The 25,857-nt window shown below is 27.2% G+C and overlaps 1 protein-coding gene and 2 long non-coding RNA genes across 6 annotated transcripts; 1 reads left to right on the top strand and 2 right to left on the bottom strand.

The window, feature by feature from the left end:
- The first annotated feature begins 62 nt into the window (after window positions 1-62).
- On the top strand, window positions 63-2,607 carry LOC136072874 (uncharacterized). Its single transcript, XR_010643244.1, has 3 exons — window positions 63-349; window positions 561-802; window positions 2,213-2,607. It is a non-coding gene; the product is annotated as an uncharacterized LOC136072874 (long non-coding RNA).
- A 4,486-nt stretch (window positions 2,608-7,093) lies between these two features.
- LOC136090389 (uncharacterized) lies at window positions 7,094-10,597 on the bottom strand. 4 transcript variants are annotated; one of them, XR_010643393.1, is made up of 6 exons: window positions 10,276-10,597; window positions 9,563-9,620; window positions 8,659-9,478; window positions 7,863-8,007; window positions 7,509-7,562; window positions 7,094-7,423 (listed from the first exon to the last, which is right to left on the bottom strand). It is a non-coding gene; the product is annotated as an uncharacterized LOC136090389 (long non-coding RNA). The 4 variants fall into 4 exon arrangements; XR_010643392.1 differs by lacking the exon at window positions 10,276-10,597 and having other exon boundaries at window positions 8,659-8,757; window positions 9,350-9,478; window positions 9,563-9,944; XR_010643394.1 differs by having other exon boundaries at window positions 7,094-7,379; window positions 9,563-10,597.
- Window positions 10,598-14,845: 4,248 nt separating this feature from the next.
- On the bottom strand, window positions 14,846-16,051 carry LOC136090025 (probable serine/threonine-protein kinase clkA). Its single transcript, XM_065816129.1, has one exon. It carries the CDS (start codon window positions 16,049-16,051, stop codon window positions 14,846-14,848), a length of 1,206 nt encoding a protein of 401 aa, XP_065672201.1.
- Window positions 16,052-25,857: the final 9,806 nt, after the last annotated feature.

Below are 25,857 nucleotides of genomic sequence, written 5' to 3'. Positions count from 1 at the left end.
GAATATTTAATGCTTTCAAACTGAACTTAGTAAACGTGTTTAGAGTGACAAAAAAATATTTTTTACTGAACAAACTTCATTAAATTTCTAATCGGCAAAGGTAGTAATTAATGGAAGCAAGTTCCATTTTTTTTTAAATTGAATTATTTAGAGTAAGATTTGCAATAGTTTTCTTTGCAGAAAAAGGATGTATTGTAAGAAAAAAAGAGAGAAAAAGTGTTTTGCAAATTCCATATATCATATTCATTTGGGCGATCAGAGAAAAAACGTCAAAAAAAGAGTTGAAGGTTCATTATGCAGCTAGCTTCAATTTTGAGATTTGTTATTTTGTTGTTATCCGTTGATATCAGTAAGGTTCAAGTTTTTAGTTAATTAACAATAAGTAATTCAATTGTTTGAGTTATTATTCTCGGGCATTTTGTTTAATTAACTTAAGCTTTGACTAGTTTACTTTAAATTTATAGGTGTAAAATTTTTTTTACTGTTACAAAAAAAAATACTTCTTTATTACAAAACTGCTAAAAAAAATATTTTCTATTAAAAAAGTTGTTTTTACGCAGATTCTTCTCTAAAATGTTACAAATGTTCTTCGGATACAGAAAAAAATTGTTTTGTGAAACAAAAACTTGAAGAGTGTCAAGAAACTGAAAAATCCTGTTTGACGATGTATCACACCAATACCGTAAAATCTGGTAATCAAACCTTGGTAAAATCTCGATACCTTAAGCTCTGTGCCAAACAAGATGTAAAGCTCTGTCAGAGTTATTATTGTAAACCGTATTCAGCTAGCCAAAAGTGCAGGGTAAAAAAATATGTCAAAAAATTTTTTTTTTAGTTAAACTCGCATTACTTTTATACATTATTTTAATCTAAAAATGTAAATTTTACATTACCATACAGTTTTATTATTAAAAAACTATTATGCGACATTTATCTCTTTTTAAGTTTATCTTTAAAAGTTAATTAGTATCTTTTGATGTTTTTCTTTTTATGTTTCTTATTATAAGTTTCAGTTTTTTCTTACTTTTAAAAAAATAATTAAAATACATAATAAAGCGATTCTTTTTTATTTTAAGGTTATAAAAGATCTTCTTTATTTTCAGGTTATAGAGGTGCTCTGTAAATGGGGTCTAACCTATTTAAAGAGCACCTCTCTCTTTCTCTCTCTCTCTCTCTCTTTCTCTCTCTCTCTCTCTCTCTCTCTCTCTCTCTCTCTCTCCCTCTCTCTCTCTCTATATATATTTTCAGTAAAGTTTGTTGTAAATGTTACTAAACCATGTAGTTCGAAACATATAAATAAAACATTTTAAAAGTGTTGTTAATTTTATTAAAATATTTATTTCAATTGTGCTTAACAGATATATATATATATATATATATATATATATATATATATATACTTTTTATATATATATATTGCACAGGTTATTTAAGTTTAAACAACGAACATCTACTATAATAGTATAATAAAGTACTTAATGCTTATTTATATAAACCAATCTACAATTATTATATATAGAATCAACTCCATAATATCGACAAAATTGAATTATATTTATAATATTAGATAAATATAATTAATTTAATGAAAAATTTAAAGAATTTTTTTTTGTTTTGCTTTATGTCATTACACCATTATACAAATCATATCGTAAACACGTGATAATAGCTGATTTTTTATTTCTAGTACATAATAATCTACTGGTACCAAAAACTTTTGATTCAACTATTCACTTAACAATTTATTATTTTTTTTAAAATAACTTTAAATGATGACATTTTAAAAATAGTGTAAATACATCAAATATTAAATATTTCATTTTTATTTTTTAATTTCAACTTAATTTATGCAATTTATGTATGTGCAAATCTATACATTTGTAAGTGTATATATGCTTATATTCATATATTTTATGAATTACTTTTAATTGTAACACCATATAAACGGCATATATAATTGCACTGTGACATTTTAATGGAAACGGAATTTAAAAAAAAAAAGTTTGGCTAAGTTATTTTCAATGTTTTTAGATATATTTTGAAAATATACTTAAAATAAAAGCTGACCTCCTATTGTTATATATACTCCGACTCTCCCACATTCCCACACTCCCAAACCAATTAAAAGTTATGCAGTTATAATTTGAATCTTTTTTCCTTTATTAAAGTTAAACAATCTATGCAAATAACTTTTTAATTTTTTTTTATTTAGGCTTTTTGTTGCAATCAAAATAGATGTAATGGAGACCATTTTGTTATAAGTGCAAAATTTACCAGTTCGGAAATGTCTTTTTGTTCATTTGGGTGGTTAACTCTGCTTGCAACGGTTTTGAGTGGGAGTTTTATAATCAACAACATTTTTTAGACTGGCCAATGTTTTGGATTTAAATTTATTGCACAATTACATCTCTTGTTGCAACGCTTGCTGTAGCTATTCAATTTTTGATAGTTGTTCAATTTTTGACAATTATTAAGCTATTTCTCATCTGCTTTTATTGTAAAATTTGTATAAAAACGCTTTTATTAAAAAATATATAAAATTTTTATTGTTATGCTAAAATTACGAATTTATCAAATTATAACCAAAAAGGTAGGCTTACATCCTCTCTAATGTACGTTTACGGAACACACCCTCTCTTAAAAAAAAAACATGCAATATATGCTCATAAATTTATTACTGATTGTTTTTTTGTTGTTTTTTTTAGTTTTTTTTTTTTTTCGTTTAATATATACGTTGTTCGAATAATAAAAGAATGAAATAAATTACAAAAAACGTCTAGTTTAAACAAAAACAGACAGGGACTCAAAGAAAATACAGATGGCTGATGTCACCACAATCTTTTCATAGAGCCCTTTTAAAAATAACAGTAAAGCCTAAATAGCTTTTGAAACTTTAAAATAAAATTTATTTTGCTAAAAATATAATGTACAAAATAAAAAATAAAAATGTTATATATATATATATATATATATATATATATATATATATATATATATATATATATATATATATACACACACACAATATATATATATATATATATATATATATATATATATATACACACATATATATATTTGTGTGTATATATATATATATATATATATATATATATATATATATATATATATATATATATATATATATATATATACACACATATATATATTTGTGTGTATATATATACTACATATATATATATATGTATATATATATATATATATATATATATATATATATATATATATATATATATATATATATGTATATATATGTATATATATATATATATATATATATATATATATATATATATATATATATATATATACACACACACACTGGCGTAGGAACAGGGGGGTGGAGGGAGTGATAGTCCCCCGACATATGGGAAACTTTCAATTCAAGTTCTGATTCTGGCTGTCTTAGCCCTCCTTAATTTTTAAAAACTTTAAAAATCTTTTGAAAAACTTTTAAAATCTTTAAAAAATTAACAATTTGCAACTAATGTGTGTAAGCATCAAATTCCTACTTTTAACATTTGTTACAGAGATTAGACAGTCATTTTCAGATTTTTTCTAATATTTTTCTATTTTGTTTTGTTTTAATAACAGAGCATACTCCATCGCCATTGTTACTTTTTTAAAACAATTTTTGTAATTTGATTTTCTTAGCGGGTGATTTTCTTTAAACATTAGTGCCATAAAAAAGTTGAATTTCTTAAGCTTTCAAATTATCATATATATATATATATATATATATATATATATATATATATATATATATATATATATATATATATATATATATATATATATATATATATATATATATATATATATATATATATATATCAGGGGCTTTTCGAGGAGAAAAAATTTGGGTGGCGGTCCCGCGCCCCGTTAAAATTTAGTGGTAATATTGCAGAATATTGGCGTTTTTCCGCGAAAAAGACATTATCTGCCGTAAAAAACGTAAAAAAAAAAAAAAAGAAGTCCTAATTTTTGGGCGGCGCCCAAATTGACGCCCAAATACGATCAATATATGTGTGTGTATATATATCTATGTGTGTGTGTTTGTCTGTATGTGTATTTGTTTGTGTGTGTTTAATTAATTGTTTGGCAGTGGTGATGCGTTAGAAAAAGTGCTTCATTAAATTTCAAACCAACTGTGTTAAGTTATACCACACTCAGGGGCGCACAGAGAGTTTATGATGCTTGAGGTATATCATAAAAAATTTTACTGGATGCGTCTTTCCCCCCCCCCCCTCCCCTTACCTCCACCTAAATAAAAATAAGACTTTTATTTCTAGTATTCACTCAGCATTTAAAAATTCTATATTTAAGACAGTTCAAGAATCAAACAATCAAACACAACAACGAAAAAAAAGTTTCTGTATTTGATATCAAGTTTTTTTGATGTTATACCAAGACTTTGCGAGCTTTTCTAGCAGCAAAGTTGGAAGTTACAACATCGTAATTTACTTTGCAAGATTTGTTTCGATTGAAAAGATAAAACAGTTGTTAAGACAATCCTGTCCCATGGTAGCTCTTAGAGCGGTCTTGACGAGAGCTAACTTGCTAAAAGATCTCTAACCTTCGGTCACAGATACTAAGTAAAAAAGATTCTTTCAAAAGAGATTTGAAGAAAATTTTCCCCAGATTCTGGGGGAAGTTTCTTCCGTATCTCTTCACATAAATGCTATTAATAAGATGTAAGGGACAATCATTCGTCTGCTGGTGTTGGAAAGAAAAAAGGTGGTGGAATTCATCAATAAACTCTTCTTTACTAAGACCATTTGGAAACAGAAGAACCAGATCTTTAACTTTAGATTCTTGACTGTTTAATAAGTCCAAATTGATGTCAGGCGTAGACCAGATTGTCTTAACAACTGTTTTATTCTTTCAATCGAAACAGATCTTGCAAAGTTAATTACGATGTTGTATCTTCCAACTTTGCTGCTGAAAAATATAAAGCCAAAACTATTTCTATATAATTCGAAAAATATAAAGCCAAATAGACTTTTAAACATAAGCAGTTACATAAAAAAATAAAAATCTCTCTTCAACATCTCATATAAATAAAAAATAAAATCTCTACATCTTTCTTTAACTAAGACTTTATATGTAGAATATCAACCATAAAAGAAAAACAATTTTTTTTTTTAAATATAACTTTGGAATGTTTAAGGTGTTTAAGATTATAATGGCAGATATACTGTGCTCTAAAAACTGCAAATTTTATGTGCTCCACAAAGCTCGATTAGAAAGTTATTTTTTTTTTTCTATATGAATGGTATTTATCTAATATAAATAGATTCTTTTGGCTAATGACTCTAATTTTTGCTCTCACTAGAACATAGAAACTCTAATCTTTTTATTGTCACCCAAACAAAAAAATACTAATTTTTTTATTTTCACTCTGACATAAAAACAATTATATTCACAGTAAATCATAAGCTGGAAAAAATTTACAAATGTTTTAAAATAAACCAACGTATTTTGAGTGTCTGTAAAACTTGTTATACTCTGTTAATTAAACAATATAACACTGATAAGTTTTTCAACTTTCTAAGTTTATTAACTTTGTAAGGTTTTTAAGCTAGTAGCATAAAAAAGCATTTAGTGCAGGTGGTGTAAGCTCATACGTGTTAAAAGAATGTCAAAAAGTGTTTGAAAACCTCTAGAAATACTATTCAAAAGATCTTTAAAAGAATAAATATTTCCACTCAAATTGAAAATGGCATATGTAACACCATTACCCAAGAAAGGAGATAAAAATTATCCAGCAAGTTGTAGACCAATATTATAAACGTCAATACTAGACAGAATTTTCGAATCAATCTTTTGACATTTAAGTCCAAGTGACAAAATTATATAACACATGTTAACAAACAATTTATTAAATAGTAAACAGCAAGGTTTTTAAAAGAACAAAAGCTGTACGACAATTCTACTTGAAACACAAGATATTTTATTTAATGCTATTTAAAATGGCTGGTGTGTTTATATGTTGCATACAGATTTCAAGTTAAAATCCTATGGTATTGTCAGAATAATACTTAATTGGAGAGTAGATTATTTACAAAACTGAAAGCAACGAGTAATTTAGAGGAATGTTTATCAAAATGGTTAACACTTGAGAGAGAAGTTCCACAAGATTCTGTCCATGGGCCTCTTCTATTTTTAATTTTTATAAAAGATCTACCAGACACACTGAAAAATCTTGTTTAAACTATATGCAGATGATAGCAAAATAATAAATATTGTTAAAATAGATGAAAATATACACATACATAAATTACAAAAAGATATCGATAATATTATGAAACAGACATCATCATGTTTAATGAAATTCAATTGTAAAACTGTAAAATTATGCACAAGAGTTGTAGAAGCTTGGAATGGTTCACCGCCATATATTATAGAATCAATAATAATTGATCGATTCAAAAATAAACTTAATATCAGATTATTGCAAAAATTATTTATTATTAAATAATACTAAATAAAAATTATATAAATTGAAAAGTAAACAATGTTATTGTATAAATATTTATAGCTGTACAACATCTTTTGTTATTGTGCTCCACAATTGTCACAGCGTATTATATTATTATTACTATTATTATTGTTATCATTATAATTATTATTGTTATTAATATAACTATTATACTCGTATTATAACTCATATTATATTAAATATAATATTATTAATATAAATGTTTGTTTTAACTATTTTATCATTTATGTACTGACTGAGATAAATATTTAGACTGCAAAACTTTATAAGTTTTATTAGATAAACATCTGATTACCCAGTAGCACAGCGACGTGACAAAAACGTGAATTTCACGTTATTTTGGCACGTGACATTTAGGTGACTTTTTGGTCCCCATCAAATGACCAATTCACGTGATTTATGGACGTGTTTTTCACGTTACTTTTGGCACGTGATATTTAGGTGACTTTTTGGTCCCCATGAACTGTCCCCATGACGTGCTTTTTACGTTAATTTTGGCACGTAATATTCAAGCAATAACTATGCTTTATAAAAACGAAGTGTTTGGATTCGTGTAAAGAAAAAAAAACATCGTCGAGGAAATATTTAATACGTATTAAATTACATGGTTTTATTAGTCAGTATATTAGTTCTTGACATAAACATTTTGAATTTGTAATAAAAGCTGCACTTTTGTTAAAATATCCTCCTTATATCCAATAAGTAATAAGTACAAAGTCATAGATCTGCAACTTACGAAGAGCACGCTTCGATCCACAAAGAGCGCACTTCAAACTTAATCTAACGAACCAGTCGATATATTCTCCCATAAAAGCACGCTTCAAACATAATCTAACGAATCAGTCGATATTTTCTCCTATAAGAGTACGCATCAAACTTTATCTAATGAATCATATTTAGCTGAAAAGAAACGAATAAAATCTTAAATAAGAATATGATTATTTAATAATTATCTTAAATCACGAACTTTTAAAACAAAACTTACTTGGTAAGTTGCCAACCATTTTGGCAACAAGATTTTCTAGTTGTTCTCTTTTATCTAAATCATTAAATAATTTTAAGAAAACAATACTACATACAATGTAGAAAAATAAAAAAAGTCATTTGCCTCCTAATTTTATACTCTTATTGCTAAAAAATAAATAAGGATTTAATAAAAAAAGACAACAAAAAATTCGACAGATAAATAAAAAAAAGAAGTACAAAATAATAAATACAAGTCTAAAAAAATATTGTTTATCTATATATATCTATATCTAATATCTGTCTATAGATAAATATATATCTATATATAAAGTTAACAACTGATGCGCGCGATTAGAAAAAGACCTGTACTCACCTTATGTGATAACATCTGATTAAATAATTTGTTTTCTTTGTTTTCCGTTTTCTTATATTTGCACTTGTTTCTGCATTAACTTGTTCATACATTAACTCACTAGATGCAAAGGTGACAGCCCACGAAGTTGCTTTAAATGAGTAATCTACAAAGTTTTGAACATTAAATGTAATTTTAGAATGCACACAGAAAAATTATAACAATTTTTTAAAATGTAATAGTTACCACATAACCACACAACATTATAGTGGGGATTTTACATCATGATTTTCCTACCCATGGAGAGATTTTCATCTTGAGGCTCCTTTAGCTGTGGAAACATTCACCACGGCTAAGGAGCCTCATCTACCCCTAATTATATATAATATATTAAGTATAAAACTAAAAGTATGTATAATAAAGTATTGTCAAATTAGGTCACCAATAAATACCGAGTGCTGAAAATTCAACTCAGAATCAAGTTGCATTCTCCAACAAGATATGAACTAAATTAAATTCTTGCTACAGGGTGCGATCACAAAAAAAGACAAAGAGAGGGAAAACTGAATTTTCTCAAACTTTAAAAGTTAAAAGGTTATTGTGTCTTACTACAGAATGATATTCCTAGGCAATAACATAACAATACCATTGGATCTTCCTGGTCAATAATATTTTATACAGAACTTATCATTTGTCATGTAGTTTAATAAATTTAATATTAAAAAAGTTATAAGAACTTATTTATTATTAAATTAATTACATCGACAAATTTGACAGTCTAAAATATTATATAATAGGGTAGAAAAAAAAACTATACCTTGTATTTGGGTTTGATCTTTTGCATGTTGCAATATGAGAATTATCTGCCATAACGTTACACGATTTTGAACTAAGCTTTGTAATATATTTATTAAACCTAAATTGATAAAACTTAGATATAAAATAATATAATATGTTTAGATAAAATATTATATATGTGACATTTTATTTTTGTCAAAAGTGCATTGCGATGTTATAAGATATCTTATACCCTGATACTTTTTTTATTATTATAAAACTACAATGCAAAAAAATTATATTATTATAAAAGTATAATAAAAAGTAATTACAATAATGAATAACTACATATTTTATATAATCGTTATATTTTTAAAATTTTGAAAATTGTTTGCGGCAAAATATCCTCAAAAAATTCAGAATATTTTCCCCCTAATTTTTCCCTTAATTTTGCATTCAGCCAAGTTGATGACAATAATATATACTTTAACTTGCATGTATGGAAAACTTTTTGGATATTTGGAAAAAGATAAATTTCAGAAAAATATCCAGTATTCCAGGAATATCCCAAAAAAAATAATCCCTGAAACTCAATTATAAAAAAATAGTAAATAAAATAAAGAATATCTTTCCAAGTCTCTAATCATAGGTTTTTATTAATAAAAAAAGATCCGAAATACACAATATTTTGGCAACGTAACTTTCATACTTCCATCAAGTAAAATTGTAACCTGGACAAGGTCACCTAAAATATACATGATTGAAACGTGAAGAAGAAACCGGGTAAGAGCATGCATCAAACTTTATCTAATGAATAAGTCAATATTTTCTCCAATAATAGCTAGCGACACCAAATTTAGCTAAAACGAAACAAATAAAAATCAAATATTAATATGATTATTAAATAATTATCTTAAATCACATACTTTTAACACAAGTCTTACATGGTGAGTCGCCAACTGTTTTGGCAACAAGATTTTCTGGTGTTGCTATTTCTTTGATCTAAATCATGAAACAATTTTTAAAAAAAGCAATGCTATATTTGAGAGAAACTTGCTTTACATATTGGAAGGTTGTCAACATTGAAAGATAAGTATAATGCAGTTTTAAATACAATAGCATCATAACAATAGCAATAAAAGTCATATAATATATACAATAACAATTTCATAAATACAATTCAAATATATATATTAATCATATAATTTTTAAATAATATAAAAAAATGAAATAAATAAGTATTAACCTTTTTTAACAAGTAAAGCACAAGATCAAGATGTCATATATTACAAAAAGATAAAGTATATAATAATAATATATACATATATTAATAATAAATAACATAACACATTTGTTTATTGATATTATCTTGGATAAATTCTTTAACCTTGTTGATAAAAACCAAATAATAGAAGAAAATCTATTTTGGTTTTTATCTAATTGACTCTTAAGCAATAATGTAAGCAGAAGTTCTACAGACATTATTATTGCTCAAGAATCAAGAATAAGTTCTGCTAGAATTTATAATTTGTCCATGTAGCTTACTTAATTTGATATTAAATTCGTTTTAACATAACTTATTTTGTACTAAAAGTAAGCAAAATGGACAAATTCGCCAGTCTAAAATATTATATCATAAAGTAGAAAAAAAGCATACCTTGTATTTGAGTTTAATCTTATTTGTGTGGCAAATAGGGACGCTTGGTACTAATTTATTTAACTTAATTTGATGTAATTTGGATATTAGATATTACAACTTAAAATATATTGGACTATTTAGTTTTGTTTTAAATGTATTGCGTTATAAGATATAATATAGACCAATTTTTTTTTTTAATTATGATTAAACTACAATAAAAATTAATTATATCAACATAAAAGTAAAATAATTATAACTAATATAATGAATACAAAAACTATACTATAAAAAAATAAATAATCTAATAAAAAATATAATTTTTATATTTCTTATCACAGGTTTTTATTAAGAATAAAAAAAGTTCCGTTAGACGCGATATTTTGGCACGTAACTTTCACATAACTTTTACGTAAAATAGTAACCTGGACAAAGTCACGTAAAATACACGTGATTGAAACGTGAATAAAACGTTGCGTGCCTACTGGATAAAGTTAAAATATAATTTCGAAAGAAAAAGAAAAATAATCAATACAGGCTTTACGTTTATAAAAAAGCACCTACTAAATCAAAAATTCCTAAAAAAGATTATTTATTTTCGCATTATTACATCAGCTATTGTTATAATGGTTAGACAAGTATTAATGGAATCAATGGCATTAATGAAAACATATGTAAAAGTTAGTCAAAGTATATGCTATGGACAACGTCAAATGTATACAAATTTAGATAAACGCATACAAATCTAGAAAAGAATAAGGTAGAACTATTTTCCTCTAATTTTCCCCTCAAGTTTAATGAGTACACGCTTCCTGCCATTCTAGTTAAACAAGTAAACTCATTTTAAACATTCAATTCATTCTGGTTTCCATTGCTTACACCATTTCTCAATTAAAATCTTCTATAATTTGTTGTCAAGACAACAGTGCGGTCATAGTCTTACAAAAGTTTTCTCTAGAGCTCTTCTAAATTCTCTATAAATTATTTAATAAGTGCTTGACTGAACTTGTTATCCTGTCTGAACCTGTTGAGTGCTTGACTGGACTTTGGTTTCCTGTCTCCTGGAATTTAAAATAAATGGTGACAATTTTTTAAAATTTTGGAGAACAATTTAACTGATGACTCAACTTTTTACTTTTGTCTTGACAAAAAGTCTTTTCTTTTTGACCGCTTAAAACCGGCAATCAATTCTAAATCAGATCTCTCTTCTGTAACATCTTGGAGCTTGCAGTGGCTTATGAATTTTAACTCTAACAAAAATCAGTTATTTACAGCAAACAACTATTGGAATATTGTTGATTCTTCAATATAGGAATGGACTCAGCAAGATGCCATTCCTATATTGAGGAATGGGATCTTACTGAATCAATTATTTTACATTTTCTTGGATTATCATTCACAACTGTCCACTCATAGAAACCCTATATACAATCCATTGGAAAATTAGTATACGCTAAGGTCGCCCTCGTTATTGCTCTCGTCTTTTCATTGAATATTGTTGCCGTATTTTGGCTCGTTCTTCTAATGATGCTTTTTCTCTTTTAGACAAGGTTTAAAAAAGCATTGTAAATTGTTGGGAGTTAATATACATGTATATATATATATATATATATATATATATATATATATATATATATATATATATATATATATATATATATATATATATATATGCATCTATATATAAATATATATACATATATGCACATACATATATATATATATATATGCATCTATATATAAATATATATACATATATATATTTATATATATATGTGTATATATATATATATATATATATATATATATATATATATATATATATATATATATATATATATATATATATATATATATATATATATATATATATATACATATATATATATATATATATATAAACTTATCTAAATAAAATTTGCATAAAATATATCTTATAATATGATCTTCAATATTGTTATTAAATATTTTATTCTTTTTTATTCTTTGCTTTCTTAATTATGCTAACATTCCTCTGTGCAGCACCAATAAAACAAAAATGAAAATCTATTCAACAAACAAAAACATGCCATAGAATAAAATCTAATGCAGACTGTTTTTGACATTCACAACCACTGTTTACTAATCTAAAAGTTCTGAATGTTTACCAAATAAATATATATCACCATTTAATTTTTATGTGCAAAATTAATAAATATACGATTACAAATATTTTAAAACGCTATTTAAAATTTTACAGCACAAATATCTTACTACATATGTAACTAATAATTATATTCAAATTAAAACTCACTTGGAAGCCACTAAGTTTTCTATCGCCTTTAGAGACTCCTAAATATGGAATATAACAACCAGAAACGAGATCAAAATGCTGGCAAACATAAATAATTTCAAGTTAAAAGAAAGAATTTTAAATAACCAAAACATGAAGGAGTTCTTCTAGAGCTTTATTTATTTAGAGGTCTTCAAAATATTAAATATTAAATATTAAATGATGTATTTTCTTATTATATGCAAAGATTTAAGTTCTTTAAAAAATTTTCTCATTATAAATAAATACAAATTTTTCTTATAATTTTTAATTTCTTTATATTATATTTCTTAATACAATATTCTTATCCGTTATAATTAAAAATTGTTTTTATAAAACTTTGAATTTTTTTGTTTGTTTACTGTTTTGCTTTGTGTTCATTTGTTATTGAAAATCAAGTTTGGAGTTTATTATATCTATTTTTTCATTTTGTTCGATGACATTTTTTATGATGTTTAATGACTTGTGAATATACTATTTACTATTACAAATACAAAAATTGTAATTATTTTTAACGGCAAGTTTAAGAAGAAATTTATTCTTAGGTAATCGTTACGATTACCTAAGAATAAATTTTTCAAATATTGTTTGCTAATAACTCTACCATTTTCAATCAATAAACGAAGCGATAAGACATGACAGTTTTACTTTAAGCATAGACATCCTAAAACGCAAATTTAAAGCAAAACAAAAATATGTAATTGGCTATACTATCAAAAAAAATTAGCTATTCGACTAGGTTTTATTTTGTCCTAAAACAACTTTATTTATTGCCGATGTAATTTTATTTTTGTTGCATGAGTTCAGCCATAGAGAATACTTATAACTTATTAAGTTTAGGCATTGATTGGTATGACGGGTGCAATGATGAAAACAACTTTGTATTGGCGTCATTATTTAAAAAGCAACTTTTTGTTAAATAGTGATAGAAAAAAATTAATTCTATACTAGTACTAGTTTTACAACATGTCAAAAAAGGTAAGGCAACAAATAAGACAACAAGTAAGACAACAAATAAGAAAACAAGTAAGACAACAAATAAAACAAAAAGTAAGACAACAAGTAGGACAACAAGTAAGACATTATGTAAGAGAACAAGTAAGACAACAAATAAGACAACAAGTAAGACAACAAGTAGGACAACAAGTAAGACATTATGTTATAGAACAAGTAAGATAACAAGTAAGACAACAAATAAAATAAAAACAACACAACAAATAAGAAAACAAGTAAGACAACAAGTAAGATAACAAGTAAGACAACAAGTAAGACAACAAGTAAGACAACAATAAAGACAACAAATAAATTTTATAAGTTTTTTTTTCATTAGTTTAAAAATAATTTTATTCAAATTTTTTTGAATAAAATTATTTAATAGTTTTAATTTAATAGTTTTGAGATATAAGTATTTAAAGAATCAAATTTTTAGAAAATCTCACATTAAATAATAACAGTTTTATTTTTGCAATTACTTTACTTAAAACTTAATTTTAAGGAAGTTAAAAAAACCTTTTTTGAGGTAAATTACAATGGCTATACCCCAAGCTTCAAAAATCTGAAAATAGAACAAAATAGTTGTAGCGTCACAATATACGTTTTTATCTTCTTCAGCACACGAAAATAACACATTTTTAAACACTATATTATTTTTCAAATTGAAAAAAGAGCCTAGTTTACTAACAAACATTGTTCTAGATTATTTAGCAAAATCAAGATCTTCTTCACAGATCATATTCACTGAAATCTAAACTTCCATTACTAAAACATATTCGCTGAAGTTGCCGATCCGTTATGTTAGACTATAACTCACTTAATATTTTACTGTGTTCTCATTTTTCAATTTTCATTTTTATTTTGCAGCATCCTTTGTTACACTTTTTATGCTACTGTGAAAATTTTCATCATGAAAATAATCTCTTGTTTTCTTTATATTGTTTATTTTAGTTTAAACTAACATTTTTATTTAGTCAATATTTTTTACTGATATACATATTGCTTTGTGACCTATGATACTCTAAGATCAACATCATCACAAACTAAAAACTTATCAAGTCATTTTTGTTCCTCTAAAAATAACACTCCAGAAAATGACAAGTTGTTGACATGACTCATATTATCTTAGGACCACCATTGACTCTATATTGTTTATTATGTCGTTCTATAAAGGTTTCAAATAAGCTTATAATAGATATCTATTAATTCAATGCGTTGATGCTTTTGTTAATTTTAATTTTATATCTATATTAATACCTTTAAAAACTTTAGGTTATTAATAATAGTTTAAATCAACATCTCAATTGCTTTTATATCCTCTATGCTATTTTTATCTTTATGGATGAAGTTCATTACAACAATCTGATGGTCATTAGTTGTACTATCGTTCTCTTCTTTGCTTGTAATAGCATTCATTATTTGTAGTAAACTTTTTTTTCTCCATTTTTTTCTTTTTGAATTTGTTCTAATAAATCGGTTAAAATTTTTATTGTGTTTTGCAAAGTTTATGGGTGTTGTTTTATTCTTCTCGTTTACGTCAGATACAAAATTAAACGTCTTATCGTTTTCGTTAGATACAAGATTAGATGTTTCCTCGTTTTCGTCAGATATAAAACCAGGCGTGTTTTTATTATCGTTAGATAAAAGGACATTAGAATTGTTGTCGCTATTTTTTTTTTTTTTATCTTGAACATCATTCGTACTTTCACATTTTTTTAAATTGCAATCAGGTGTACTTTCATTAAAAATTTTGTTATCATTTAAGTTTATTTTGGGATTTTCATGACCAGCACCTTGATCACAATATAAGTCATGGTCAGTAACTTGTTGACAGTTTAGGTTATTATCAGCTACTTTGTGACAGTTTGGGTTATGGTCAGCAACTTGATGATGATTTGAGACTTTTAAATCATTAATGATACAATGACATGAGCAAACTTCGAGCATATCTTCAGTTTTACTGATTTTATTTAAAGTACTTGAATCATTTTCTTTATTATCATTTTGATTTTTATCAATTTCTAATGAATAACTTTTGATTTTGCTGTTGCTTGTTGTGTCAAAATCGAACTCATTGTTAAAAGTGATTTCTTTGAAAGTTTTATTGGGCGTAATTGTTTTCCCATTATTGGAATTTATCTGAGGCTGTTCCTCGTCTTTTTCATTAGAATATTCTTTGTTGTTAGAAATATCAACTTCTGATTCACTAATGATTTTTAGATTTTCTGTTAAAAGCTCAATATTTAGGTTTGTTTCACTATCTGAATTAATTATACCTGAGTTGCTGCTGGTTTTTCTAGAATTGCTGTACAGAGTGCTTGACGATTTTCTACGAACATGGTAATTTTTTTTATCAGCAGAGCCAACAACAAATTCAATATCATTTGAAGTAGAAATCGGAATTGCTTGATTGTCTTTTGCAAAGTACTCTTCAATTTCGGAAGAGTCAACTAATGATCCGTTTCTTGACTTTATTTTTGTCCATTTTAACATCTTATAAATTTTTGTTGTTTTTATAAACTTTTGTTATTATTATAATTAAAGTGGAATAAATAAATTTGTAGCTTGCGCATAAATAAACAGAGTTTTTATTTGTACTTTTTTTTAAACTTTTAACTAAAAACTATTTATCGCACATTTAGAAAGTTTTTGAATGATGCAAAACTTTTAGTTACGACATTAAATGACTTTTTGACAATAAAATCAATTGACGCGAAAATAAATACAATCAGCCACGATCAAATATTTGTTGTTTCAAAATGTTTCGTTTTTATAAAATTATTAATCTTAAAGAAAAATTTTTAGAAATTAATAACTTGACAGTTCTAATTTAAACACCCATGACAGCAATCAAACAACTTTATCCACCAACACGTAGAAGCAAGTTTTTTGTTAATAAAAGAAAACTATTAAACTTTGTAATGATAATATTTAAACGTGAAAAAGATATTTTATATTCAGTGTTTGATGTTTAAATAATTTTTTTATTCCAAAAACGTAAAATTAAAACCTAAAAAAAAAGTTAATGTTAAAGTAAATGCTTAAATGCGTTTTTATTGTCCTAGGCAGTGCCGTCCCTGGAGGAGAGGGAAGGGTTTGGGTCTCTAACCCTCCTAGTAAAATTTTAATTAAAATTAGTTGGAAAATTTGGATCTTTCTTGGAGTTGATCTTTTGTTGACAGACATATATCACCTTTTTTAATTCATTAGAAACAGTAATCCTAGTTACAAGTAGGTTAAGTGTTTGAGAAATCACTTTCATATTATACTTTTAATCATAAGTAATTTATAACAACAAAAATGATGATAACAATAGCAATAATAATAATAACATCATAATACTAATAATAAAACTCGCACTGAAAGGAGATTTGTTTAATATCATGTAAAGTAACTTGAACCTAAAAATGCACGACTCAAAGTTACTTTTATTTGAATCACAACCAAATTGGCTATTTTTATTTAGGTTTTTTTAATATATGTTTATTTCATTAAATTTATTCAATTATATTAGATTGTGGTATTCTTATTTTATTAATTACCAAATGTTAATTATTGTTATTATAATTAGCTCCAATCAATATTAGAATTTTAAATTATTCTTTTTTAAATTATTCCAGCTTGATGTCTTACAATAGTAACTTGAGGTTTGTAACCCGTTACCACAGACCAAGGGTAGCTGTTTTTAAAGAACGAAGATATAAATAAAGAAGAATAGAAAATAATTAGTTAAAAAAGACCACAAAAAGACTGGAAGACAAGATAATGAGTCAAAAGTGCATCTAGCAAAAAATACAGTTATGAAGCAGTTAAAAACCAACTAAGAATATTTATGAAGTGGTTAGAAACAAAAAGAGAACAAAGACGACACTTAATACATTTATCATGACTATTATGCTTAGAATTTATAATGACTATTATGCTGAGAACCAATCAAGAAATAGTTAATATAGCTGCTATAATATTATAATTATTCTAAACAATATTGTTATAGTGGTTTATCTTGCTATGGCATATGTCTTACAAACATCTTTCACCTAAACCCGTACATAAACACTAGCAAGTTTTTTTTTAAGTTGGCTGGTGTGATTAACTACTTTTTGTACAAGATTTTTTGAAAAATAAAAAATAAAAAGTTAAAAAACAAAATTAATAATCTTTGAAAGCTTTTGAGAAACTTCTTAAGATTGGTATTATTAACAGATTGGTAACAAATTACTATCAAGTATTTGTTACTTCTTACTGGACTAAAATCTAACTATTCCAAATATTATTGGAGTAGTAAATTGTTCTCCTCCAGTTTATTACCTTACAAGGACCACACATTAAGATCTGCAGAAATTGGTTAAACAACAAATTTGACATATTCATAGGCACGAATAGAGGGTATTTATAAAGAACAAAAATATAACGCAGAAAAATTAGGAAAAAAAACAGCTGTACAACAGCCAGAGAAGTTCAAAAAACTATTAAACAGAAGTCAAAAGTACATTTTAAAATTTTGCGCCTTTATTTGAACCTATTAGTATTTACAAATTAATGTAATTTTATCGATACTTACATGAATCTAGCTATAGTATCTTATAAAATTAGATGTTGAAAGAGAAAGGTAGGAAATAAATATTTAGTTTTTGAATAGCACAGATTACCGATCTGAAAATACAATATAATCCAAGTACTTATATAGATTACGTTTTTTGTTTTTTATACGTTATAAAATGTAACGAGTTATTATAAGAGAAGTTGAGCCAGAAATTTAACCACTGCGCCACGACTGCATAATTTTGCAGGTTAATACGGTAGTAATGTTTTTCTTATGATAGTTAAAGTAACGTTACTACTTATTTGGCTAGAGATAATAACGATAGTACTCGTGCGATTAGAAGTAATGGCGCCGTCTTTCTGATTAAACACTCGCTAAAACATATAACAGTAGACCGTTTGCTTTCATGACAAGATACTAGGTGCTTTATCTTGTATTTAATCATAAAGTAATTTAAAGAACAATAAAATACAGCACGCAATGAGTTTATGACAAGTTGCCATACTGATTGAATTTACAATTCAAATCCAAAACAGTTAATGAAAAAAGGTTTTAGGAATAAAGTAAACTTTAGCGTTGCTTAAAAAAACGGTTATTGAAACAAAATTGAAAACTCAATCTTGCGTTAAACTTGAAAATGATGGAACAATCGTAAATGTATAACTTGCAATAATCTTAATATCAGCCAGCTCAGGTAAGAAAAAAACAGGTTTATATGAAGATGATAGTATAGATAAACCGTTGTCGCTTACCCAAATCTTCAACATATCTTGCTTACGTTGGCAATATATGGTAATTCAAAACTTCCAAGAGTGTCTGCATTGCTTTTTAGAACTGAACAAGACACAAAAATTGATGCTCTTCAGCCACTCAAGTTTTGAAAGTGTGAAACTATCAACTACAGTGAAACTGTCATTACAGGATTGTGCTTTGATACTGCATCAATCAACGTTGGGCAACACACTGATACTTGTCAGTTACTGGAAAACGCTTTTGAGTGCTTACGAGCCAGCCATAAAAAAATTTTACGGCTTGCATGTAAACACCACAAGAATGAAGTTTTCTTGTTTTATATATTCAAATTCTACTTTCAACCGTCTATTGGATCAAAAGCCATTTTTGCTACAAGAAGCTACATCAATAAATATTTTTCAAGCCAAGAACTGTATTATAGAGCCTGGCTTAGTAAGTTACTACATATATACTTACTACATATATATGTTCTACATTAATACATATAACGCACTAAATTATAGATCCCGGCTTAGTAAGTTTAGGCTCAGTAAAACTCGCGAATATTTAATAACCCACCGAATCTCGTTTTAAGCTTAGATTTATATTTTGTCTTCAGTTTATTTTGAGGTATTAAATTACTTTATTAAATATCAAAGCGTAATGCTCACTGTTCAGTATTTAAACTCACTAAACAAGCACTTGCTCGATATTTTTACTCCCATTCAAAAATCAAATGCTGACCGTGATTAAATGGAACATAACTATCGTTGTTGTTATATCAATATTTTTTCTTATTGTATTCATTAATAAAAAGCTAAAAAGTATTTAATTATTGCAATTTATTTTTCGAGTTCATAACAATTTTATCAACTTATTATCATTGTGTAACAAAGAACAAATAGACAAAGCTCTGCGACCAGCATGATTTGAAAAAACGACACGATTTGAACGACCAGCACAAATTTGAATATGAACTACGATTGTTAAGTTTATGTTTATTTGACATGAAAATTAACAATATAAGCAATTTCAATGTAAGACTACATGTTTTGAACAATTTTTGTGCTGATAATATTCTTGGCATTAATTTCCAGTCTCAGCATCAAAGTATAACACTTAATTTTAGTGGAGTGAGAGTACCTCTTGTATTTGTCCTTGCTACATTAAATGTAGAGTCTCTGAATCTGTTTGAAAACCTCACATCTGATTGAAAGCCAATAGCCTCAAACCTCAAGCCTCTACAGTGCTGGTATGGTGCCGAAGACAGAAAATTTATTAAATCGTATGACGTATAAAAAATTGTATAACGCCTTTACAAAGAAGGAATTATTGAACCTTCAACATCACCATGGAGATCACAAGTTGTTGTTACAAGAAACAAAAAATCGAAAAAGTGCCCAACCATAGATAATAGTCAAACTATTAATCGTTTTACATTTCTTAATGCCTACCCTCTACCGCGAGTAGATAAACTTGTAAACAAAATTTCGCATTATTGGTATTTTAGTGCCATTGATTGAAATCAGCCTATCATAAGATCTCAATTAAATAAGAAGATCGCCTGTATACTGTATTTGAAGCTGAAGGAAGCATACATTAGTTCACGCGTATACCGTTTGGTGTGACAAACGGAGTAGCTCAGTTTCAAAAAACCATGGACAATTATTGCTGATGAGAAATATAAAGATATTTTGGCTTCTTAATAATTTGACAATCTGTAAAAAGACGCAAGTGGAACATGACAACAAATTCAAACGTTTCTTTTTAGCTGCTAAAGCAAAGAATTTATCTTACAACAACGAAAAATGTGTTTTCTCTACTACATCCCTGAACCTTCTCGGCTATGAATTTTGTCATCGACAATTCAAGCTAGACACTGAGTAACTCCGACTACTTCAAAAATAACCTGTTCATGTTGACAAAAAATGCCTGAAGCAAACATTAAGTTTATTTTTGTACTAGCTATGTTGGATCCCTTGTTTCTTTAAGAAGATTGGCCGATTAGTCAAAGTTAAATCGTTTCCTTTAGACGCTTCATGTATTGAAGCGTTTATTACAGATAAGAAAAAAATTGAGTGCTCTGCTGTGTGTTTTAATAAAGAAAATAAACCATTCGAGTTAGCAACTGATGTGCCTGAAACAGCTATTGCTGGGTTTTTTAACCAAAATGGTATACCAGTTTTACCATAGTTACATCAATCTAAGCTATAACACCTCCCTATTGAAAATAAGGCATGTGCTATTATAGAACCTGTTCGACATTGGCGCCATCTACTAGTTGGGAAGCATTTCAAGCTTTTAACTGATCTATAATCTGTATCATTTATATTTAAAAAAAATATATGAGTAAAATCAAAAATGATTAAAAATATCGATGGCGTCTTGAGCTTTCTTGGTACAACCTTGACATTTTCTACCAAAAAGGAATAAAAAATATTGCACCTGATTCTTTTAATTGTATGTACTCCTCAGCAATGAGCATTTTTACCCTTATCATCTTTACACGATTCTTTATGCCACCCGGGTGTTACCAAAATGAATGATTTTGTTCGTTTTCGCAACTTGTCGTTCCAGTAGATGATGTGAAGTTTGTTATTGACAACTGTTGAATATGCAAACAATGCAAAACATCTTTCTACACACCACCAAAGTCCTAACTCATTAAAGCTACTCAGTAGTTTGAAAGACAAAACATTGATTTCAAAGAATCTATTCCTTCAGTTACCCGTAATATATATTTCATAAATTTATATTTCACCATTTTTCATGGATTTTTTCAATTGCCATTTGTATTTCCCTGTGCCTACATAGACTTAACTACGGTTAATGATTGCTTTTCCCAACTCTTTACTATTTTTAGTATGTCTGCCTACATTCATTCTGACAAAGGATTTTCCTTCAGGAGTGATGATGTACAAAATTTTCTTTAAAATAAGGGTATAGCTACTAGTAGTACAACTCCCTACAATCCTCAGGAAAATGGTCAAGCAGAATGATACAATGGTTATCATTAGGAAAACAATTAAACTAGCTTTGAAATCACGATTCCTTGATTTAAAATAATGGAGTTTCTTGCCTGATGCTCCATTCCATTCGTTCTTTTCTATTAATAAATCATGTCTTTCAAAAAATCAGGCAATAAAAATATATAAATACATTGCTGGGGCAAGAAGAAGACAATTTGGTCCTATCGCCAAACCCTTTTAAAAAAAAATTTCTATAATAAAAATACAACAAAAAGACATATATTACGCAATATAACAGTGTAATATATCTAAAAGTATATAGAAAAACAAAGTGATTACTGCTAATCAAAAAACGTTCATAACTCCTAATCAAAAGCCTTAAAAAATTATAATTCATTATCATTTATCAAAAGGTTTAGCTTAAGTCTATTTTTAAGTTGATTAAAAAATGAAATAGTTTTTAGCTCATTATTCAAAAGCGTGTGGGTATAGGTGTTTTATTTTTCCAAAATCGAGATCAGCTCGTGAATATTAAGTACATTGAATTAACATAAAACAATGTTGTAGTAAAAATTAAAAAAAAAACAATGTTGTAGTAATAATTAGTAATAATTAGCGAGAACAAAAATTTCGTAAGAATGTATAAATAAAATTGGTATAAAGAAGTTCTTGATACTTTTATATATAAATACAAAAATATTTTAAAAAGTACTGTTTTCATAAACACATAAGATGTGTATTAGATATACTATTATACATTACCTTATGTAATAAGCTTCATATTCATTTTCAGAAGAATTTAAAAATATAAAAATATGTCTTTAAAAGATAAAATAATTTCTTTTAGTTTTTTCTTGAATGAAAGATAATGCCATTCATGTGAAAAATCAAAATTTTTCAAAACTATTTTGTTTCAAAGAATAGCTCCTTGATATGAAATACATGACTTTCCAAATCATCATTTCTTAAGTTATATTTATTTTTATTTTTTAAGGTATATAGATTATGAAAAGAATCAGAAGATGCGTTGGTTTTACATTGGTAGATAAAACAAAGTACATTAAAAATATTCAGCTGATAAATATTAAGAATTTTCATTTGAAATAATAATGGTTTGGCATGAGTAAATCGATCTTTATAATTGATAAGACGAGCAACATGCTTCTAGTGACGATAAAGACTACATTACTCCTATATTTTGAGCAACTTTGTTGCACAACAAATCAATGTGATACTTCCAACAAAGGTTGTCATCGATACTAGAGGTGATACTTCCAACAAAGGTTGTCATCAATACTAGAGGTGATACTTCCAACAAAGGTTGTCATCAATACTAGAGGTGATACCTCCAACAAAGGTTTTCATCAATACTAGAGGTGATACTTCCAACAAATCATTGTGATACTTCCAACAAAGGTTGTCATCGATTCCTAAAATGTTAGTAGTTAGTTCTCTTTTTATTTTGTCAATAAAAAGTAAGCGCATGACAGGAGGCAGCAGTTTATTTTTATTTTTGTTGAAAAAGTTTGATGAAAAAGTATCTATTTAGTTTTAACAACATTCAGTGACAGCTTATTCATTTTAAACCGGTCAGAAACTTTTGTTAACTCAATGTTCATATTTTGAAATAATGTTGTTATGTTGTTATGAGATAAAAAGAGATTAGTATCATCGGCAAACATAACCGTTATTAAATTTGAGGCTTTAGGGAGATCATTAATGTAAACTAGAAAGAGAAGAGGTCCTAGTAAAAAACCTTGAGGGTTGTTATATCTAATAAATTGGAAGAAACAGTTGTATTACTGTAAACAAACTGTTTACGGTTGCTTAAATAACTTTTAAGTATCGTTAAAATATTTTCTTTAACTCCATAATACTCTATTTTTTTAAATAGGATTTTGTGGTCAATGGTATCAAAGGCTTTTGATAAATCGATGAAAACACCTAATATATTTTGAGATTTTTTCAAAAAATTCATATATACACACACACACACACATATATATATATATATATATGTATATATATATATATGTATATATATATATATATATATATATATATATATATATATATATATATATATATATATATATATATATATATATATATATATATATATATATATATATATATATATATATATATATATATATATATATATATATATATATATACAGCATCGGACAAAACGAGTGCAACCAAATAATGCTAAATTAGTTTCTTTATATAAAAGTGCTGCATTTTTTCAGTTTAGAGAAATAACTATGTAACTGTTTAGAGACAAAGTTCTTCAAGTTTTATTCATCACAAAGTTCATTATTTGTACACGAAAATTAATAAATTAATCAAAAGTATTAAAAAAAGTTGATTTCCTTCTGGAAAAAACAAGTGCAACTCGATAAAATATTAACCAAGCTGTATTTCGCTATCAATATTTCGTGGCGAATCCTTTGTTGTTGATCACAGCCTTGCATCTTCGAGGCATAGATTCGATCAGGTGATCAATGAAACTTTGTGGTATCGATGCCCAGGCCTTTTGGATTTGTTCAAACAGTTGATTCTTATTACAAACACCTTCACGGTTAATTCTGCTGTTGACGATCTCCCACAGGTTCTCGATAGGGTTGAGATCCGGAGATTGAGGCGGCCAATCCATCACCGATAGGTGGTTGTCTTGAAACAACTGCTTGACTACTTTTGCAGTTTGTTTCGGATCGTTGTCTTGCTGAAAAACCCATTTTATTGGTATATTCCATTCAGCATGAGGTAACATAACATCTTTTAAGATATTTTTATACATGAAACGGTCCATTATTCCATTGTTTCAATATATTGGACCTAGACCGTTGGCAGAAAATGTGGCTTATGGCAGTAACGTAAATCGAGGCGTTTTCCGGCCGGTCGACGTACACGGCAAATGCCATCGCTTCCAATGATGTTGAACTTCAATTCATCACATTAGAAAACAGGAGTCTTTTCTTCTGGTTTCTTAGTGAAATCAGCGGTTTCTTTGCAGAGCGTCGAGAAAACAATCCGGCTTCAACAGCACGTCGTCTGATTGTTCGGTCCGACACAGGCAGCTCTAATTGCTTTTGTATCTCGACTGATGATATCCAGGGACCCTTCTTGACGGATCTGACGATCATAGAATCCTCTCTTGAAGTGGTGGAACGCTGTCTTCCACTTTTGTTATCTGCTGCCAACTTCCCCGTAGAACGATATTCAGAACATAGTCTTGATACGGTCCATTTTTTCACGCGATATTTATCACAATTACTTTTTTGTGACATTCCACTTACGTAATCGCCAATAATTTTCTTTCTTAGTTCCAATCCAAGACTGTCGGGAGCCATTTTGCACTTGAAGTCATAAAAATAATAAAAATAAATAATCACGCTTCTCAAGGCTTACCGTGTTACATTTACCTTGTGATGATACAATAATGCTCAGTGGAACACAACATCTTTGTTGGTTGTGGACTGTATTGATGTAATGAAACACTTGTTGTATTTCACTTCTTGTATTGATGTTCTTCGATAAAACACTTTGATAAAACTCACTTCGATAAACTGTCTTGATAATACTGACTGATTGACTTCCATATACTGACTGAATTACATGTCGATTTACATGTCTCTTATATAGTAAAATGAACCTGTGTGAACCTGTTCTGGAAGATTCTAGATGCTTCTTTTCGATGCTTCTGGAAGCTTCTGGATGCGTCTAGATGCTTCTGAATGTTTCTGGATATTTCTGGATGCTTCCAGATGCTTCTTTTGGAAACTTCTGCACTTCTGGAAGCTTCTGCATGCTTCTCTTTTAATTATTAAAAAACTTCCGTGACGTTGACACGGACCAGACTTAAGAAAATGAAACAAACCAAAAAAGTTGCACTTGTTTTGTCCGCTGCAAAATGGCACTTGTCAACGAAATTCTGCCTGTGTGCTGTCACCTGTCAGCTGATTGATTATGTCATGACATGCTATGACTCCAGACTCCTGAACTGTTTGCTGTGGTAAGATAGTTCGTTTCGTTTTTAAGACATGTAAAAT

The sequence above is a fragment of the Hydra vulgaris genome, chromosome 13 (genome assembly GCF_038396675.1).
Source record: "Hydra vulgaris chromosome 13, alternate assembly HydraT2T_AEP".
Taxonomy (NCBI): domain Eukaryota; kingdom Metazoa; phylum Cnidaria; class Hydrozoa; order Anthoathecata; family Hydridae; genus Hydra; species Hydra vulgaris.
The sequence above is the reverse complement of the archived record's forward strand: the minus strand, read 5'-3'. Positions and strand labels throughout refer to the sequence as shown.

Bases quoted from the DNA above. Each gene is read 5' to 3' on its own strand.
- LOC136090025 (XM_065816129.1), bottom strand. From the start codon at position 16,051: ATGTTAAAATGGACAAAAATAAAGTCAAGAAACGGATCATTAGTTGAC.